At 35.6% G+C, this 21,723-nt stretch overlaps 1 protein-coding gene across 5 annotated transcripts in view; it reads left to right on the top strand.

Moving 5' to 3' along the window:
- The window catches only part of IL6ST (interleukin 6 cytokine family signal transducer), a 51,008-nt gene extending 33,792 nt beyond the window's left edge, over positions 1-17,216 (top strand). For 2 of the 5 annotated variants that reach the window (XM_077772975.1, XM_077772976.1), the window contains 10 exons: positions 1,142-1,301; positions 4,306-4,388; positions 5,064-5,274; positions 5,807-5,989; positions 7,633-7,734; positions 7,914-8,060; positions 8,363-8,503; positions 11,685-11,781; positions 15,475-15,556; positions 16,160-17,216. In XM_077772975.1, coding sequence (XP_077629101.1) covers positions 1,142-1,301; positions 4,306-4,388; positions 5,064-5,274; positions 5,807-5,989; positions 7,633-7,734; positions 7,914-8,060; positions 8,363-8,503; positions 11,685-11,781; positions 15,475-15,556; positions 16,160-16,897 — 1,944 coding nt within the window. In that variant the 3' untranslated portion in view covers positions 16,898-17,216. Of the gene's footprint in view, positions 1-1,141; positions 1,302-1,941; positions 1,989-4,305; positions 4,389-5,063; positions 5,275-5,806; positions 5,990-7,632; positions 7,735-7,913; positions 8,061-8,362; positions 8,504-11,684; positions 11,782-15,474; positions 15,557-16,159 lie in introns of those variants that run through there. The other 3 variants (XM_077772979.1, XM_077772977.1, XM_077772978.1) reach the window with 3 other exon arrangements.
- The last annotated feature ends 4,507 nt before the right edge of the window (positions 17,217-21,723 follow it).

Below are 21,723 nucleotides of genomic sequence, written 5' to 3'. Positions count from 1 at the left end.
GTACTTGGAATTTTTTAAAAGGATGTCACCATAGATTTGTGTTCCCCATAATATTCTTTTATTATTTCATGTATCACTAACAGTATGCTTTTGCTTTCTCTGGTTGCAATAATGAGTTCATAAAAGGGATTTGAGCCCATGACCTAACTACTTCTGCTGTCCATTCTACATACCTAAAGGGCTCATAATAAAAATCAGAAAAAGCAACAAACAAAAATGGATTAATGCTTCATGCAGTGCAGAGGGGATACATACCTGAACTTCAAAATATTTAATAACATAGAATCTTAATGCATTGATAGAAAAAAAAAAAAGGCCCCTATTTTTGTGTTCAATATTGAAATCTCAGAGTAGTAGATAGAATAATTTATCTATATTCTCTTTTTTCCTGAAAACCAAGTTTATATGCAAGCTTGTATTTTTCTTGATTGGGCTGGATATCTTTATTTTGCCTATCCAGATTTACACTCTGCTCCTCTCTACCCTACTCTTTGTCTTGGAATGTAGACCTATATGAATTTCATCTGTGGCTTCACATTGTCTCTGGTTTCCTAGTAAGTGTGATTAATGAGAGGAGGGGGGGGAAGGGGGCCTAGCACTAGAGAGAAGTGAAGTGAAGTGAGCATATTTGTTTTCTCTGCTTCCTCCCTGGAGCTGCTGTGTCCCCCTAAGGTCACTGGTCCTCTCAAGTTAACCCTGTCTGACCCTCTTCTCCAGGTTTCTGCTACCTCCTCTCATGCCTTCAGGCCTAGGGTTGGTTATAGCTACAAGTTCCAGAGTACTGACCACTATCTAAGGTTTTCCTTCACTCTGTCCATATTTCCTTTAGTAAACCCTTCTTGAATTAAATTCTAATTGGAGTATACCATCTTTTTCCCCCTGAGACCCTCTATGTGTTACAGGCCTCATGGAAGAAAGAAATAAAAATAAAGAAAAGGAAGGAAGGATTAATAATTGATAGTTTCATACTTTGCAAATCTGTTAACTTACTGACTTTGACACATTTTGACTTGGATTTATTTATCTCCAGAGTTTATTAGTTCTCTTTCATTAAATCAGTTTCTAAAATCTTAATGGAATTTAGGACACTTATAATAAATTCCATGGGTTTTTTTTGTTGATTGGTTTGCTTTGATTTCAGATCCCTCCTGAAGATACAGCATCCAGTCGAACTTCATTCACTGTCCAGGACCTTAAACCTTTCACAGAATATGTGTTTAGGATTCGTTGTATGAAGGAAGATGGTAAAGGATTCTGGAGTGACTGGAGTGAAGAATCCAGTGGGATCACATATGAAGACAGTAAGTAATTAAGATACGTGAAGAAATAAAGGTTTGGAGGGGCGCCTGGGTGGCTTAGTCGGTTAAGCGTCCGACTTTCGCTTAGGTCATGATCTCGTGGTTCGTGGGTTCGAGCCCCGCGTCGGGCTCTGTGCTGACTGCCAGCTCGGAGCCTGGAGCCTGTTTCGGTCTGTGACTCCCTCTCTCTCTGACCCTCCCCTGCTCACGCTGTCTCTCTCTCTCCTAGAAATAAATAAAACATAAAAAAAAGAAAGGTTTGGAATTATGGCTATCAATTGTGTCTGATTATAATAATATAGACCTCATTGCTTCTTATTTTGTGATCATTCTATTCAAACTTGTATTTTACACTTTTTAAGGACAATCAAGATATAAAATATGTGTTACTGATTGCATAACTCTATTTGATACTAATGAAAGAAAATTACCATGGAGAGGTTTTTTTTTTTTTTTTGATACCTTGAGAAAACCATTGAACTAACAGTTAAGTCCAAAACGTTTTATTGAAAGGGCATGGTTCAGAGTATCCCTGAATAGAATCATATCTTGAGTCATTAAAATAACATTAATAAAATATACCATAGGTCCTCATATCAGAAATATATTTGTACTATATTTTTATTAATGTTTTGTTCTACCATCACTTAATAAACCCCTGGAAAAGAATCCTGAAGTTTAGATTGGTTAGTTTATTATCATTTTTCTTTTTCCCTTCCATGATCATATAGGGCATATAGTGCAGAATCCAAAAGTTATAAAAGAGTATATGGTCTAATAAGATCCCCTCCCCAAAACAGTTAACATTATTAATTTCTCTTGTAGCAATCAAGAAATAGTCCTGTGGCACAGAGATTTTTCTTATTAAACATTTTTCACCCTTTAGATGGCAGTAGCAACAACTCTGGCTTTAAAACCTCCCATACCATGTATATCCCTTCACTTCCAGCTCTACCAGTAGTTTAGTTAGGTGGAGAATCTCAAAGGCAGAAAAGTAAGCTACCCCTCTCCAGTAAGAATTTTCTCTTATTCTTATAAATGACATGAAAGAAAGCAATCCTGCTGTTGCTGAGTTGGGGTCTTCAACCAGATTCCTTTGTCTTGGCCAGGAAATTATTTTTTTTTTTAAGTGTATGTTTTGAGACAGACAGAGACAGCACAAATGGGAGAGACGCATAGAGAGAGGGAGAAGAGAGAAAAAACCCAAGAAGGCTCCACACTGTTAGCACAGAGCCCCATGCGGGGCCTGAACTCATGAAACCATGAGATCATTACCTGAGCCAAAACCGAGAGTTGGACGCTTAACCAAATGAGCCACCCAGGTGCCCCCCAAGAATTCTTAAACTAGGATCATTGAAGACCTGAAAGCTGGTTGGGTCAGTTGTCGGGGCGGGGGGAGGCAGGGAATGCTGAAATACTTTAAAATGTGGACAGAATATTGTAGTTAGTGCCTGTGTGCATTTTGTGGGGAGTTGGTACATAACTTTTGTCAAATCAAAGAGATACCCAGAAAATTATGAACCATTTAGATTAGCATTTCTTCAACTTAATGAATGATGCCTCTAGGTTCTATTCATGTTAGGAAATCTTTCTGGCCTATAACATTTTCTTTATAATTTGTTGTATACTCATGTATGTGCATCTGTTTGAACCCCTTATACTGGCAGTCTTTTTCCCCAGCCTCCCTTGTCTGCCTTTCCTCTTTGTCTTCTGTGATTAAGTCTTTATAACGAGCACATCACAGTTTAGATGTTATTCAGATCCTTTTTTTATTCTTTTGAACACCATATTTTATAATTGCATTTATAAAAATTTTGAAAAGTCAGTTGATCCTATAGAAATTTTGAAAACCTAATTACTTGCATTTGATACTTGGTTTTGTAAGTTTATTTGTTTTGAGAGAGAGCGCGCACACACGTACATAAGCAGAGGAGGGGTAGTGACAAAGGGAGGGAGAGAATCCCTAGCAGCCTCCACAATGTAAGCACAGAGCCGGATGTGGGACTTGATCTCATAAACCCATGAGATCATGACCTGAGCTGAAATCAGGGGTCAGATGCTCAAATGACTGAGCCACCCAGGCACCCTGATCTTGGTTTTATAAAGTGCTTTTTCATTTTCCACTTGTTTTGTGATTATCACAACAGTACTATGTATTCATTTTTATTATATCCTGTTAACAGTCATCCCAACATAGGATAATAAACTTAGTCCATATTGACTCCATTTATTGTTTTTTGTATTCTTATATATGTACATTTAGGGTTCTTTTTTTCCTTAATGTGTATTTATTTTTGAGAGAGAGAGAATGTGAGTGGGGAAGGGGCAGAGAGGGAGACAAAGAATCAGAAGAAGACTGTGCTATCAGCCAAAAGCCCAGAGTGAGGCTCAAACCCACGAACCATATCATAACCTGAGTCGAAGTCAGACTCTGAACCGACTGAGCCACCCAGGTGCCTCACATTTAGGGGTTTTAAGTGTATATTTAAATACGGTTTTTTTCGGTTTAATTTTTAGCAGTAAGAAATGGTAGTGCATTTTTGGTTACACCTAAGATATATTTGTAACTTTACAATTAGAAGAAAAGCATTCTAATCTAAATCATCAAGCTGTCACTCCCTCTAAAGAAAGACCCAAGGATGGTGTGCTGCAATGGGAAAGATGCAAGTTTAGAGGTCTCTGGGTGGAGCATTCGGTTGAGCTTCTGACTCTTGATTTCAGCTCAGGTTGTGATATCATGGTTCATGGGTTCAAGGCCCGCATCAGGCTCCTTGCTAACCACACAGGACCTGCTTGAGATTTTCTCTCCCTCTCTCTCTGCCCCTCCCCTGTTCTTGTTCTCTCTCTCTCTCTCTCATAGTAAGTAAACATGTAAAAAAAAAAAAAAAAAAAGACCCTGTGAATTGAAGGGCAAGAATAAGAACAAAGTAGGAGAATAATTTCCAGGACTATATTTTACTGCTATAATAAAAACCTTTATTTTAAAAAGTTTATATCATTTCTTTAGGACCATCCAAGGCACCCAGTTTCTGGTATAAGATAGAGCCATCCCATACTCATGGCTATAGATCTGTACAACTCATATGGAAGGTAAAAAAAAAAAAAAATTGCATGTTTATATTCTTTTATTACGCAAATACATTTTATATGGTATTATGAGTGTAGTTTTTTAACTTAAATTTTTATTCATCTTAATATCAGCAAAGTGTTTAATAGAAACACTGAGTTTTATATATACTACATAAAAGGATCATAAACTGCAGGTTATACCTCATAGATACTTCACAGTTCTATGAAAGTTTATAAGAAGGATCTTGTCTGTCATTGAATTTTCTTGAGTGCCTCATAGAAAATAATAAAGATTTTGGGTAATCAAAATGTATGCCAATAATAGGAAATACAAAATGACTGTCAAGTCCATAAGTGTGCAGATGTACCATACTAAGAACGGAGAGAGAAAAGTACTCCAGCTTAAGACAGTTTAGGGCCAGATAGTAACAGTGTAGAATACTATACAGAACTAAAAGCTAACAAAATGGTGCTAATTTACTTTCCCTGTTAGTCAAAGTCATGTGTTTACTCTTCATTCACTATACAGTAGTTTCACTTAAGGTTGTGAGTTGTGAAAATGAGGTTGCCAGTGCCTTTTCAGTTAAACGTTTTCAGTTAGAGGTTTGATGTAACAGCAGAATTTGTGAACATGAAAAAAAAAACTGATTATTAAAGATTTGTTAAATATATTTTTTAAATAAACTTTTATTATAGACATTGCCTCCTTTTGAAGCCAATGGAAAAATTTTGGATTATGAAGTGACTCTCATAAGATGGAAATCGCGTTTACAGAATTACACAGTTAATGACACAAAATGGACAGTAAACATCACAAATGATCGTTACATAGCAACTCTGACAGCAAGAAATCTGGTTGGCAAATCAGATGCAGCTATTTTAACTATCCCTGCCTATAACTTTCAAGGTTTGTATCTGTGAGATGGGAAAAGTAGTTCATAATACGTAAGATATTCTAATACATAATACATCATTATTCTACATTGATAGACAATGATACTGTCTCTTCAGTATCATTATAGTTTCAGAAATCAGTCAGGAACGAAATAATTCATTCCATTATGTGGCTTACTTAAACTTTGAAGTAAACCACTTAATTCATTTACACATTTTCTAATTATGTGGTTTTCTTAAATATTAAACGCTTTGAGAGCCATATATGAATATGACTTAAATATATTGTTTATTGCTTTCAAGGAAGAAAATATTGCCATTTATATATATAAAACATTTGAAGAATTTGGGGAAAGGAGGAATTTTAGTTTCAAAATAAATTTACTGTCTATTTATAAATTATAATGTGATTTTATTCATGGAAACAACAATATATGCTACAAAAACTGATAGCAAGGTCACATGGTTATAGAAATGTAAAACATGAAATTTGGAAATTTTTTTATGTTCATTTATCACATCGCTTTTCAAATCTTGTTTTAAAGCTACTCGTCCTGTCGCGGATCTTAAAGCATTTCCCAAAGATAATATGCTTTGGGTAGAATGGACTGCTCCAAATGAATCTGTAAATAAGTATATACTTGAGTGGTGTGTATTATCAGATAAATCGCCGTGTATCCCAGAGTGGCAACAAGAAGATGGTTTTGTACAGCGCACCTATCTAAGAGGTATACCTAGCTAGGAAAAACTTAAGTTGAAATCCTTTATCTAACTCTTCAGACAGATTTTTTTCTTTTACATGTTTTCTGCTTTATAGATGTTGTGATCTATTGAAAAGATTTTCAGTGTCTGACAGTTATAAGTTACATATAGTTTTCTATATGTGTGACTCATCAAGACACATTTAATCTTGCTAAACTGCAGGGTCTGTTTATGGACAAAGTGGAGTTAATAGAATCTTCTATTTGTAGTTCAGTGTTTTCATCATCAAAGGAGAACTTACAAAACTGTTAGGTAAAAGAGAAATATAAGATAATCCGATCTCTGCTGGAAATTAGTTATATGGTTCTTTACCTGATTTAACTCCCTCATCCTTCAGTGTTTTCCTATAACATATGAATGACTCGTTCACCTCTTAAAGCTGTTGTGTAGGGGAAGCAGAACTAGAACAGATTTCCTTACATCTTTTAAATTGAAGTTCCAATGATACTGTAGAGCTCCAAAGTGGTAGACTGTCTGCATTTTAAGGTACAGCTTTGTTATGTGGCTTTAAAGAGAACAACTTTAAAGACAAAATACTTAGCTTGTATGTGTTTTATTTAGTAAAGAAGGATAACCATTAGAATTCAGCTATGATTAATATGACTGATCATAGAAAAGCTCTAATCAAAGACATATCTGCCATAAAATTTGTGAGCTTTGTTTATGATCTCACTGTTTTGAGTTTGAGCCCTGCATCAGGCTCTGTGTTGACAGTGTGGAGCCTGCTTGGAATTGTCTCTCCATCTCTCTGCCCCTCTCTGCCATACTGTTTCTGTCTCTCTCAAAAATACATTATAAACTTTTAAAAAATGTAATAAATGTGGTTGTCTAGTTTATCAGCCTTAGCAAAATAAAAGCAAGATGGAGCTAGAGAGAAGACACATTGGTAGTAACTGGTAGTCCGGGTAACATCATTGTGTTACAACAGAATATAAAAATTCTTCATCTTCTTAATAATATTGAGTCATCCAGAAAAAGTAAAATTTTTTAAGAAAGCAAAGGAGCTTTCATATATAATTTTATAGGTAATAGTTAAGGAAATAAAAGTTCTTGTTGAAAGTATAACAAATAACTTTCTGTTGTGGTCAGATAAAATGCTGTATAAAAAAGATTTAATTTGGAGAGATTATAAATAAAGGAGGTATTCAAGATGGCTTTTTAAATATTACTTTCTGGGGGAAATGGCACTAATTCTTTTTTTTTCCCCTGGTTTGACAAACCAGGGTCATTAATGCTTTCCCTAGCTCTTATAATAAATGGGTTATTAGGCAGTTCTCAAAGAATTAGTTAAGATGTACAAACAATGTAAGATTATAAGACCAGTGATAATTTGAGATCAATGTTTTGTAAATCCTGAATATAAATATAAGTACTTTTACTGACAATATATCTTTTAATCCACTGTATTGACAATAAAAGTAAGCTTTTACTTTCATGAAAAGCTTTATTCAGTTAAGTTTGAATCCAGTACACAAAAGACAGTGCTTACTTAAAAAGCTATAGTTTAAAAGTTCAATAGTCATGAAATCTATAATGTAAAAATAAATAATGGAATTTAGAATTTTTTGTTATGTGAAGAAAAATGCTTACTCTCCTCTTCTTTCTTCAGGGAACCTAGCAGAGAGCAAATGTTATTTGATAACAGTTACTCCAGTATATACTGATGGACCAGGAAGCCCCGAGTCTATAAAGGCATACCTTAAACAAGCTCGTAAGTGTGAACTCCTTTTCTTTGAAATATGTTGAGTTTTATATCAACAAAGACATTTTTTTCTTTTTAAAATAAGAGTGTGTCTCATGATGTTCAAATAATCATGAAATTTTAGTAAATGCTAATGACTTCCTACATCATAATAATTTTCATTTACCAAATACTTTATTTTGTTTTAGCCCCTTCCAAAGGACCTACTGTTCGGACAAAAAAGGTGGGAAAAAATGAAGCTGTCTTAGAGTGGGACCAACTTCCTGTTGATGTTCAGAATGGATTTATCCGAAATTATACTATATTTTATAGAACCATCATTGGAAATGAAACTGGTAATAAACTGTATCAGTTATTAAGAATTATTAGTTTTTTTCTTAAGCTTTTAAATGTTAAGTCTCATCTTTTTATGTTACACATCTTAAGTAGAGTATACTATTCTCAGAAAAGAGACACCTGAGAATGTACCTATTAAAAGAAATCTGTGTTGTGCTTATGGGAGAAAAATATTCCGGCAGAGATAAGAAAATTGTTTTCTGGAAAATACATTCCTTTTTAATACTTTTGCTGTGTCAAAAGCCAAATCAAGCAGAAACATCGAGTAGTTGAATAAAGAACACTTACTCATTTCTTGCAGCTGTGAATGTGGATTCCTCCCACACAGAATATACACTGTCCTCTTTGACCAGTGACACCTTGTACATGGTACGGATGGCAGCATACACAGACGAAGGTGGAAAAGATGGCCCAGAATTCACGTTTACTACACCAAAGTTTGGTAAGAAATAATGAGATTTATTCTTTTCTTCATTTTTTTTTAAGCCAGACTAAATATGGACTTTGTTGATAAGCTAAAACTTTGTTAAAAGTGCATCTTTGGATCCATAGAAATAATTATTTGTAAATTATGGGTTTTGTATTGTTTATCTCATTTGGATTGTTTCTTTAAACCATCAGAACTCGGCTCTGTTATTAACTGCTTCTGACTGACTTCATCTGTACTCTAAATGCCAAAAGAATCTGTGTAGCATTCTAAACGGTTTCATCTTTCCACTGGCAAAAGTCAAATGTGGTCTCTTTTCTTCTTGTCTTACTCCTTGTTGTTGGAAAGACTAGTCCAGCCTCTCAGGCTCCACTTCTATTCCTCCAGCTTAGTCTTTAACCTACTGAAATCAGGCTTCCAACCCACCAATCCACTGAAAGCTCCCTAATGTCACTCAGGGAAGACCTCTTAGTTATTATATCCAGTGCATGCTTTTTAGTCTTCTTATTTCTATACTTCTCAGCATTTGACTCATTTGGCTTTTCTATCCTTGAAACTGCCTCTTCCACTGGTTCATCTCACCTTTGTGTGGGGTGTGTGTGTGTGTGTGTGTCTGTCTGTCTGTCTGTCTGTCTGCGTGCATATATTAACACTCTCCTGAGTCTTCTCCCTCTCTCAGATATTTCCTTCTTGGTCTTTTTTTCACTCTGCTTTTTAAAAATGGTTTGTATTTTCCAGATCACTGTTCTCAGCCCTATATTTTATTACCTGCCTATTTAAACTCTCTGTGACTTTAACCATCCTCTCTTTCCCAAATACATTTCTTTTTGTTCCCTGCCACAACCATCCAACTTTGCCAAAGTCACAAATTTAGATAAGGATTGTGGACAGTTTCTTTTTTGCTTACATGAGTATTTTTTGCTTAAATGAGTTTTTTTGCTTACATGAGCCAAGTGTAAAATCCTATTGACCATGCTTTCTAATTACTACTTTCACATGCCCTTTCATAATCTCTTTCCTTGGCCCAGTGCTTCTCATTATTTTCTCCATCTTTTTCTGTCTTTTCCCAGTGTGTAGCCCCAGTCACTTTTTCTTGTTTTGACTGTTCCTCTAGCCTCCTTAAAGCAGTCTTAAGCTGCATTCTTTCTTGTTCCTACTACATTTGGAATCATTATAGAAATTACCTTATTTTATTATAATTGTATTTGTAACCCCCCACCGCCAAGTACCAACACAGTGAATGCTAAATAGTAAGTTATATTCCTTGTTATTGAATGATGGCTGAATGAGAAAATGAATCAGTGACTACATAAAATAGATAATAAAAGGGGCGCCTGGGTGGCTCAGTTGGTTGGGTGTTTGACGTCAGCTCAGGTCATGCTCTCACAGTTCATGAGTTCGAGCCCCGTGTCAGGCTCTGTGCCGACAGCTAGCTCAGAGCCTGGAGCCTGTTTCAGATTCTGTGTCTCCGTCTCTGTCTGATCCTCCCCTGTTCATGCTGTCTCTCTCTCAGAAATAAACATTAAAAATTAAAAAAAAAAAAGATATTAAAAGATCCGGAACTTTGCTGTGATTGCCAGTAATGAATAGTTTTTGGAATAAGATTTTGTAGTGACAGGTTAATAAAATATCTAACAAGTAATATTTGAAATTGATATTTAGGTAAAAAATAAACTTTTAAAATATTTGACTAATGAAAGTGATGTTCATTAGAAGTATACACTGTATACTATATAGGCCTTTAGACTATACAGTAAAGTACAGAGCAGAAGAAAAATCACTCCTAATACCTCATCCAGAATAATATCAACATATTTGCATATCCTTCCATTATTTTCTATATTTTGTCCCCAAAATTAGATCATACTTGTTAGGATTACTTGGTCATCTACTTTTTTCACTGATCTGTTTATCGTTTATGGACTTATTATGGCTTCTTCGTATGGCATGGGCCTTGCTCCCAAAGGACTTTATTTGAAGAAATACAACATAAGTAATTAAATAGAAAGGCAATTGGGCCATGTAGACAATAAATAGAGTAGAAATTTGAAGATAATTAGTAGGGGGGACTTTCATCTTCATAGATTATATAGAGGAGTGAATACTTGAGTCTCAGAGTTAAGATGTGGATAAATAGAAGGAGGCATCTTCGGATAGAATGAGCAAAGGCCCAAAACATGAAAACATAGTAAGTTTGGCATCAGTAATAAAAGGTTCTGCCTGAATTTGATTTGGCACCTATATGAAAACCTCAGTTTCAAGTGTGCCAGCCTCCAGTTAATTTCCGAGCATTGATCTGATTTACTGATATCTCTTAGGCTTTGTAGAATATAAAGTTACTTGTAAAGTGATATGTGTGATGCAAAGATTAGACTAAGTAAATAGTATGACTGCAGTATTACTTTTATAAATTTTTACCATAAAAGACTAATTATAAAGAGGTTGGAGGAGTTAACCAGAGACAGCCATAAGGTAAATCATTAAGAAATAGCTCCAATATAAACTGTCCACTTAGTGATTCATTGCTTAAGTAAGCCCTCTTATGCAGCCCCCAATGCGGATTGAGGATTATCTGCTAATTTAGAAATCTTAGGCTTGTTGGTTTTTAGGTGATAATACTCCTACTTCTGCCACTCCTTATATTTAAGAGTCTTGTAAATTCTTAGCTGTATACCAGATACACCCATCTTTTTGAAACTTGTAAGTAACTATTGAAAATTTTGCCTGAACTCTTTATTTTTATTCCTTATAGAGGATTCCATGTGTATCTCACTTAAAAGGATTGTTTTGTAATTTTTCCACTCCTGCCCAGCACTCACTCACAGATTTCAGAGATAAACGTTTGATAAGATTCTTGCTGAATGCAGATCGTAAATGTAATAAATGGTTAGGTTTGAAAGTTCTAACTTTTTGGATAGATTATCTGTCCAGAAAACTGAACTAGTCATTTTATTCCCCTAACCAACATAGAGTTTATGCTTACTCTGTGGCCAGCTTACTGTGTTAGGTACAAGGGGCTAGGATATGATTTACCAAGGGGGGTCAGGTGGCAGGAAACAATCTTTTAGTTTGAAAGGGCTATAAAAACAGGATGGTATTTCATCTTTTCAACAGCCATCTGGTTGGGGAGTTTCATTATTTCTGTTAGCACATGTGTTGACATTTATTTTCCTTCTTACCCCTTTCTGTTTTTTAGCTCAAGGAGAAATTGAAGCCATAGTTGTGCCTGTTTGCCTAGCATTTCTATTGACAACCCTTTTGGGAGTATTGTTCTGCTTTAATAAGCGAGACCTGTAAGTACCCCATTTGTATTTTTGCAGTTCTTCCCCCCAGGTTTATTGAGCTATAATTGACATGCAGTGAAATTCATTCATTTTAAGTGTATAAAGGTTTGATGAATATTTATAGCTGTGTATAGATATGTAACTACCACCACAATCAACATAGATATAATTTCTATTACCCTAAAAAGTTTCATCATTCTGTTTTATCATCTCTCGTCTCCCTCAACCTCTAGCCCCAGGTAATCACTGATGCGCTTTCTGTGACTAGTTTTGCCTTTTCTGGATTTCATATAAATAGGTAATATGTAGTCTTTTTATAGGATGTCTTTCAATTAGCATGTTTTTGAGACTCATCCATGTTGTTGCATTTACTAATATTTTTCTATTTATTAAATAGTCTATAGTACAGATATATCAAAAACTGTTCATACATCTATTATGGAAGTTCAGGTTGTTCCTTTAATTTGGGTCTATTCTGAATAACGTTGCCATGAACGTTCAGCTGCAGATTTTTGTGTGGGCTTATCTTATTATTTATCTTGTGTAAATACCTAGTAGTGGAATTGCTGGGTAACATAGTAAGCACATATATAACTTCATAAGAAACTGTCCACCTGGTTTTCAAAGCAGACGTACCATCATGTATTGTCACCAGCACCCTGAGAGTTTTAGCTGTTACACAGTACTGTTACTTGGCACTGTCAGGGTTTTTAGTTTTAGCCTCTTATTAATGTTACCTCGCTGTGGTTTTAATTGACATTTCCCTAGTAAATAGTAATGGATCTTTCCATGTGCCATTTATCTATATTCTTTTGTGATATATCTTCTGAAATATTTTGCCCTTTATCCAGTGGGTGGTTTGCTGAAATATTGAGCTGAAAGAGTTCTTTATATATTCTGGTGACCAAATTTTTGTCAAATATGTTGTGGAAGGTCTGGTCTTAAGGCTGTGGTTTCTCGTTTTCTTCACTGTGACTTTAGAAAATCCAAGTTTTTAATTTTGATGAAGTGCGTGTTATCACTTTGTGATTCTTGCATTTTATGTCTTATGTAGCAAATCTGGCCTAAATCAGTGTCACAAATATGTTCTCCTTTATTTTCCTCTGTAACTTTAATCATTTTAGCCATATGTTGATGATCTTTTCAGAATTAATTTTTGTGCATGGTGTGAAGTCAGGGGATTTTTTTTTCCCCATAGATACCTAGTTGTTCGAGCATTAGTTATTGAAAATACTTTTTTCCCCATTGTATTGCCTAGATAGCTTTGCCAGAATCAATTGTCATTGTAAGTCTGGATTTATTTGTGGACTCTCAATTCTCTTCCATTGATCTATATGTCTATTCATGCCAGTACCACACAGTATTCATTTTTATAGCTCTTTAAGTTTTGAGAGCATTTAGAATTCTTTTAATAGGTTGTTTTTCAAAATTATTTTGACTAGGTTATTTGGTAAGCTGATACTAATGTTTATATGAAAAGGAAACTCCTTTAAAAAAACACCTAGTACAATGCTAGTTGAGATTTTATCAACTGTATAGATCAAATTAGGGGGAAATATACAATCTGAACATGAGTTCACAATATTTGTAAGTCACATGAGTCAATCCATTAATATGTTAATTTTTTAAAAGTTTATTTATTTATTTTGAGGTGGGGAGGGGCCGAAAGAGGGAAAAAATAGGATCCCAAGCAGGCTCTGTCTGCCCTGTCAGCATGGAGCCCTGTGGGGGTCTCAAACTCTTAGGACTCTGAGATCATGAGCTGATCTGAAATCAGGAGTCAGATGATGCTTAACCAACTGAGCCACCCAGATGCCCCTGTTAGTTTCTCTCTGTCTAGGTTTTCTTTAATTTTCTTTTGCACTGTTATGTGGTTTTCATTGGGTGGCCTTGTGCATCTTCTGTTATATTAGTCCCAGATATTTTTTATATAACTATTAATGGCATTTTTAGAAATTTTTACTTTCTAATTGTTCATTGCTAGAGATAGAAATGCAGTTAATTTTGTTTTAAATATAAAGACCTTGTCTACTAAGACCTTGATAAATTCATTTACTCTAGTACTTGTTTGGGCCCCTAAGCATTTTCCACATACATAGTCCTGCTGCTTATGTAAACATGGTTATTCTGATGTTTATCCTTTCAGTTATTTTTATTAGATTGGTTAAGTAATAACTTTGCATTATTCTCAATTTTAAGGGAGAAAGCATTCAGTCTCTAACCATTGCATATGATGTTGGTTTTAAGTTAAGGAAGTTCTCTGTGTATGGTGAATTTTATTCATTGGTTTTTTCCCACATGTTAAACTGTCCTTGCCTTTCTTAGACTTTTCTGGATTCAGTATGTTAATTTTTGCATTTATATTTCATGAGAGATACTGGTCCTTTTTGGTGGTTTGTTCATTTACTTTTGAAATCAGGTGATACTGATTACTTCACAAAATGAAGGGCCTCCTCAAATTAATGGGGACACATTACCTTCTCTGTTTTCTAGGAGAATTTATATAGTATTCATACTATTTCTGTTGAAGTGTTTGCTAAAATTCACAAAGATCAGTTTGAGCCTGAGATTTTCTTTGTGGGAAGAATGTTAATTTAAAAATTCAGTTGGTTAAGCTTCTGACTTAGGCTCAAGTGTCCATCAACAGATGAATGGCTCAAGAAGATGTGGTTTATCTATACCATGGAATACTCCATGGCAATGAGAAACAATGAAATCTGGCCATGTGTAGCAACATGGATGGACCTTGAGGGTGTTCTGCTGAGCGAAATAAGTCAGGCAGAGAAGGACAAATATCATATGTTTGCACGTATAGGAGGATTAGGAGGAACTTGACGGAGGAACAAGGGGGAGAAGAAGGGCGGAAATGGTGGGGGAAAGGGAGAGAGGCAAACCATGAGAGACTCTTGAATGCTGACAAAAACTGAGGACTGATGGATGTGGGGGGGACGGGGGGATGGGCATGGAGAAGGACACTTGTGGGGATGAGCACTGAGTGTTATGTGGAAACTAATTTGACAATAAACTATTTGTAAAAAAAAAGAAAAAGAAAGAAAACCTAGCCCTTGGATTCATAGGAACCTGGTTTAAAAAAAAAAAAAAAAAGCTTCTGACTTAGGCTCTTGGGTTTGAGCCCCTCCCTCATCTGGCTCTGCTGACAGCTCAGAGCCTGGAGCCTGCTTGACATGCTGTGGCCCCGTTTCTCTGCCCCTCCCCCACTCATGCTCTGTCTCTCTTTCAAAAATAAACATTAAAAACTTTTTAATTCAATTTATGTAAAACAACTGAAATACAGTCGGAGACATTACACGTAGATTTTATAGTTGTTTGCATAGGGGAGTCATTCTCAAGATGACTCACTTCCTGTATACTTAAACACACTTAGGGACCTCTAACTTTGGGATAGGGACTATATTAAGGTAAATATTCTTGTGAAAAGTCACATTTATCATATTTTATCTAGTGGCTATGTGTTACGTGGTTTTAGTTGGAAATTGAACATTTTTGCTTCTTTTGTGGTTTGGGCGGGGGGGTGTACCAAAGTTTTGTGACTTTGTTCCGCTTTGTTTTTTATTGTAGAATTTTATTTCACTTTTTTAAATTGAATACTATTATTTTTCATTATGACTAGAATTGGAATTAGGAACTATTCATTGTTTATTACATGTGGTTCCACAGATACTGTATTTCTTTTCTCTCCAGAATTAAAAAACATATCTGGCCTAATGTTCCAGATCCTTCAAAGAGTCATATTGCCCAGTGGTCACCTCATACACCTCCTAGGGTAAGATAAAGTGTTTCTGACTTGTTTATACTTGGGCATTTCAGGGTACTTTTATAGAGTTGAACCAACTGAGAAGACCAAATTGAAAAGAAAATGATAAAATAGCATATTTCTATATTCCTTATTCTGTTCCCAAAACATGAAAAACACTTCACTGAACTTGCATATTGAAAACTTAATATGTAAATACTAGTATATGGTAAATAGATTTTGGATCAGATATTAAAATCAAACAGTATCAGTTTCATACTGTTGCAGTGATTTCTAGAAACCTAAATTCTTTGAACTTTTCATGTTTTCTAGTTTTTCTGTCCAGTTAGTCTGCAGCTCTGTAGTAGTGAAATACTGTTTGTACAGCAGTAGCTTATCAAAATTTAACGATTGAGGAAGCCCACTCTGATTCATACTTCTTAGAATCATTTCACAGTATCTGCAGTTGAGCTAGTTGACAGTGCTTAGTGCTACAGATTATGTCTGCACCAAATTACTGTGAAGTTTCAGAGATGCATTTCACTGTGGCTTTAACTAGAATTTGCCATATATATTTCATAGTTTCTAAATGAACCTATGCCATAGATAATACATTTTTTCTTTCTTCCTTAGCATAATTTTAATACAAAAGATCAAATGTATTCAGATGGCAATTTCACTGATGTAAGTGTTGTGGAAATAGAAGCAGCAAATGACAAAAAGCCTTTTCCAGAAGATCTGAAATCACTGGACCTATTCAAGAAGGAAAAAATCAGTACTGAAGGACACAGCAGTGGTATTGGAGGGTCTTCGTGCATGTCGTCCTCTAGGCCCAGCATTTCTAGCAGTGAGGAAAATGAGTCTGCCCAGAACACCTCAGGCACCGTCCAGTATTCCACAGTGGTGCACAGTGGCTACAGACACCAGGTTCCGTCAGTCCAAGTCTTCTCAAGATCCGAGTCCACTCAACCCTTGTTAGATTCTGAAGAGCGGCCAGAAGATCTACAGCTGGTAGATAACACAGAGAGCAGTGTTGGCAGTTTGCCCAGGCAACAGTATTTCAAACAGAACTGCAGTCAGCATGAAACCAGTCCAGATATTTCACATTTTGAAAAGTCAAAGCATGTTTCATCAGTCAATGAAGAAGATTTTGTTAGACTCAAACAGCAGATTTCAGATATTTCACAGTCCTACGGATCTGGGCAAATGAAAATGTTTCAAGAAATTTCTGTAGCAGATGCTTTTGGTCCACGTACTGAGGGACAGATAGAGAGATTTGAAACAGTTGGGATAGAGGCTGAAGTTGATGAAGGAATGCCCAAAAGCTACTTACCCCAGACTGTCAGACGAGGTGGCTACATGCCTCAGTGAGAGACTGGGTCCTGTTAAAACTTCACCAGTACCTGTAAACTAAAGCTAACTTTAACTGTTAATCTTCACTCACAGAAGATGATCATTTGCCCTTAAGGACAACAATAAACTGGCCTCCCACGTGGGCGGTTTCCCTTCCAGAATATCTGGGATTCTACTTTCAAGCACTACAAAAACTGACTTCATCCTCTGAATAGCTGAATAATTTTGTGCTGTTTCAGCATGTTTGCACTGAAGAACAACAGAAAGCTTGTCTGAAATTTGTAAGTTTTCTGTAGCTAGACAACAGACGGTCTTTAAATAAACAGTGATGTACTTAGCACAGCTCTACTGATTTTAATGAGAATAGTCACCAAATAAAGTGGCTGAGAGAGAGTGAAGGTAAAAAAAAATTAGATGAGCAAGGTCTAGACCCTCTACTTCAGCTGACAGCATAAGGAGAGTGTTAGGTAGCATAACTGTATAAACCCAGTTTTTGTTGTCTGACCAAAACCAACTAAAAAACTAGTGGGCTGAATTCTAATCTTGCCAACATGAAATATTAGACATTCTCTTCCATTGATGTACTGATGCCAGCTACTAAATGGAATTCTAGAGTTTTAATTTTGCAGATTAAAAAATATATTTTTGAACATTATAGAATGATAAGTAAATTTTCAAAAATTTGCTTTCTGTCATTATTCACAGTCTGTTTGAAGATCCATTTCACAAATTCAGCAGTTAAGAGTGCCCGGTTAAAAGCTAGTAATGAATGCCAAAGCATCTTAACCATTTTAAAAATTCTTTGCCTTTTTTTTGTATATATAAACATTGACCCTTTTTGTTAAAATTTTAGAGAATTTGGTTGATGAGAAGCACTTTATATCTCCAACTTAAAATGTGTTTTAATATGCTTTGCTTTTATTTTTAAGTAGGCCAAGATTGGAAGGTTTTTCTTCTAGTAGCTGTTTAAACAAACTAACTGAGAAGACACAGGCAGTACTTAAATAAAACCCCACCCAGAACTGTACATGTTGAGGTTAATTAATATCAGAGAATACCCTGTTTTAGAGGCACTTAATGAAGAGAGAGTATTTTAACACTTGCTAGTTCTGTGATTTAGAGAGATTTTAAACCTCTTCCCAGAGAGAAGTGAGCCAGGGCTCCAGAGTTTAGCACTAACCCCACTTTCACTTTTATGCCATACCCTACCCACCACATTTGACAGGAGGCAAATGGTATCAAGTAGAGTTGCAAAAAGTATGTTACAGTTTTTTATCGTACTTAAGTCACAAAAACCAGGCCCACTTAAAATGGTTTGTAGAGGTTATTCAAGAATAATAGGCTAGGAGAAGTTGGTATACATTTATAGTTGAAATCTAATTCTGCTCATTATATGTGATTCTGTTTATAGAAATGTTATCCTTTGTATTCTTGCCTGGTATCTTTCAGACTCCTTTCACACACACAGTCTTTATGAGACAGGGCAGATGCAACATGAGATTGGTAGAATGACAGGATGAGAAGTAGATGAGGAAGACTGGGCACAGAGAAGTCACACTACAAGATAATAGCACCACCACCATTTAAGTTGGTCAAAGCCTGATCCAGATCAGGATTAGATTTATCTTGTTAAAAATCTGTCAAGAAGTTTCTATCAGTTATATTTTTCATTTCCTCCAAGTATGTAGTCATGTTATTGTCATCATGTTCAGCTATAACCTTCCTTTGCAGTGTTAGAAAGAATTTGAGTGAGTGTGAAGTTTGTACATGGGGACATGGGGGCACTTAGAAAATGTAAACTCCTAATCAGAGTGAAGTCATCCACTATGTAAGCAACCCTATTTGTGGAAAACTTGTATAGCAAACGGTACCGAGAGCATGCCCCCCAGNTGATCCAGATCAGGATTAGATTTATCTTGTTAAAAATCTGTCAAGAAGTTTCTATCAGTTATATTTTTCATTTCCTCCAAGTATGTAGTCATGTTATTGTCATCATGTTCAGCTATAACCTTCCTTTGCAGTGTTAGAAAGAATTTGAGTGAGTGTGAAGTTTGTACATGGGGACATGGGGGCACTTAGAAAATGTAAACTCCTAATCTGAGGGGATGAGAGTGAAGTCATCCACTATGTAAGCAACCCTGTTTGTGGAAAACTTGTATAGAAAACGGTACCGAGAGCATGCCCCCCAGCTGCAAGAGCACTTTACACATACTAAGTAGATAGTTCCTGTACAGGTAATCCATCAGGAAATATAGATGGGATTACTAATATGTGATGTACATCTTTTGCCCAGAAAGAGACAAGCATTCATGAAATTTGTTTAAAATACAAAATTACCTCCCTGAGCCATGTCTTAGGATAATTTGTTTTGAGGCATGTAAATTGTATTTTAGGTAAGCAGAGAAATGGATCTGGTTTATGTCAAAATTATATATAAGTTAGTGGAGGGATTACTCTGATCTTTAGTATCCAAAAATTTACTTTAAATAATGCTGGCGTATCAGAAAACAGCCTTTCTGTAGACAAAACTAATACACTGCTACTGATGCCTTCATACAGGATTAAAAAATAAGCATATATGCCACAAGTATTATTGTAATCTGTTACTGGTGGGTTGGTACCCTACCCCAATTCCGTATGAAGACATGAGTAACTGGGAAAACTACCAAACTTCAAGCCAGTACTGATCAGTCACAGCACTCAAGAACATGCCCAATGTGTAAGTAGACGGGGGGGAAAAAAAATCACCATTCATATATTCCGTGTTCACATCTTTCTCTACCGAGGCTGTTCATTTAATTGCAACTTTACACATGAAGCTTTCTGGTCTTCCTAGCTTACTGTGAAGTTAAAAGGTAATGAAGTAGAAATATACTTGTAAAACATTTATGAAAGCTCATCCTTAAAGTAGAACATCTAAAATATCTTCAGAAGTAGAAATCAGTTTTTTAAAAATATTTTCTATCCATGTAGTTAACTAGTTAAGATCATGACATAAATAATCCTGTTGTACAGCTCCCTAAAATATTTCTTTTAACTGGCATGCATTGACCAATCATAAATCAAGTGGGGGAGCTCTTCCTCCATTCTGTTATATTCCACATCATTCTCCTATGTTTGGTTTTAAGAACAAATTCTTAAACCATACACCTCTGTTGTTTTGTTGAAATGGGTAAAATGTCAATATACAAGCTACGTAAAAATGTTAAAGTTCAATTATTAAAAATTGCTGGGATAGCTTTCTATTACAGGTGGTATTGTATTGCCCAAGTGAGATTACTTTAAAAAAATTTACTGCACTTTTCTATAACTTGAGAATATGGAGCCATAAAATGGCAAGCTATTTGTTTAACCTAAAATTGGTCATGGTCAGGACACCTGACTGGCTCAGAAGAGCATGTGACTCTTTATCGGGTCATGGGTTCAAGCAAGCCCTATGTTGAGAGCAGACATAAGGGGAAAAAAATCTTTGAAATCCATGACAGTGACCAATTTTATTTTTTAAAGAAGGTATAAAGAAGCAACTGGTCTTTGACAGCAGTTATTTGCAGAATATTTATAAACAGTTCAGATGTAAGTCAAAAGAACTTTCTAGAGCCAAATGTACTGTCTTTTGGATTGATCTTTTTTGTTTTTGTATGTGCTATTACACACTAGTGTAATATTCTATACGTATCATTAAAAAGGAAAAGGCAGCAACCCAGGATAAGCTCTTCTGTTATCCATTTGTTTCTAATTTTTTACCAGTTTTTTGCGTTCAGCAGCTCCTTCAAATGGGGTTAGTTTAACTTCATTACTAAGTGCTTTAAAGTTGATGATGAAAATGTACTGAAGACCAGTGGTGATAGATGTTCTACGTTTTTTATCCCGTAAGACCAGTTTTGTCTGAATGGTAACTACATGTTTCAGATGGTGTAACATGAATACTAAAATGTGATATCAAATGGTTAAAGGCAGGTATTTGAAAATTCTTTAGTCTTAATATATGTTTATTGAATATACTCTAAGTAAGTGTGCAATTTGCTAGTACTACATACAGTGTATCCTCTTTGTACCCTAGCATTAGGTGTGTATCTTCTTCGTATCCTCGCTCTGTCCCTTTTACTTGTAAGTGCAATCCTCTCAAGTTCAATTCCTCTTTTACCCCTACCTAGTCTACCTTCATGTAGAAGGCTTGTCTAGAGAGAGTATTGTAAGTATTTTTACCTCTACGGTGAATTGCATGTGCTAATTGTTACCATAGCTATGGGTCTTATGTTGACATAACTCTAAATGTTACTGTAAACGTTCCCTATGTATCAGCTCTAATCCTTTAAGTAAATTTAAGAAATAAATTCTTGTTTAAATTTTTTTGTATGTGTATAATCACTACAGTTTGATGTCATTACACATAATGTTTGAGATAACCGTCTTTGTCACTACTGCCATTGAGTCTCAGTGTAAACTAGATGTCTTCAGAGGGTTCTGTGGCTCTTTAAATGTTCATTTGCATAATGGAATAGGCTTTAGAAGAAAATCGATACACTGTCTTGGTCTTAACACAGAAAGGACTGATTATAAATTTGGAAAACTGGTAAATTAATTTGCCAAAATCACTTCTGGGATTGCAACATCCTACCACCTCCCAGTGGATTTGTTTTCTATTAGGGCGCCAAGGGACCAAACAAGTACGGTGGTAATGTGCCATCTAGTGGCCAGTTTGTAACCACACTGCTGGAGTCTCATCCTTACTAACGTGAGGCTTGAAGCCATCTGAGTGTAGTATGTGAAACTAAGTCAACAGTTCCACTGGAAGAAAATCTGGACTATTAGATTTGCACATCTTTTACCTGTTCCCTGTATCC

The sequence above is a fragment of the Crocuta crocuta genome, unplaced genomic scaffold (genome assembly GCF_008692635.1).
Source record: "Crocuta crocuta isolate KB4526 unplaced genomic scaffold, BGI_CrCroc_1.0 scaffold107, whole genome shotgun sequence".
Classification (NCBI taxonomy): domain Eukaryota; kingdom Metazoa; phylum Chordata; class Mammalia; order Carnivora; family Hyaenidae; genus Crocuta; species Crocuta crocuta.
The sequence above is the reverse complement of the archived record's forward strand: the minus strand, read 5'-3'. Positions and strand labels throughout refer to the sequence as shown.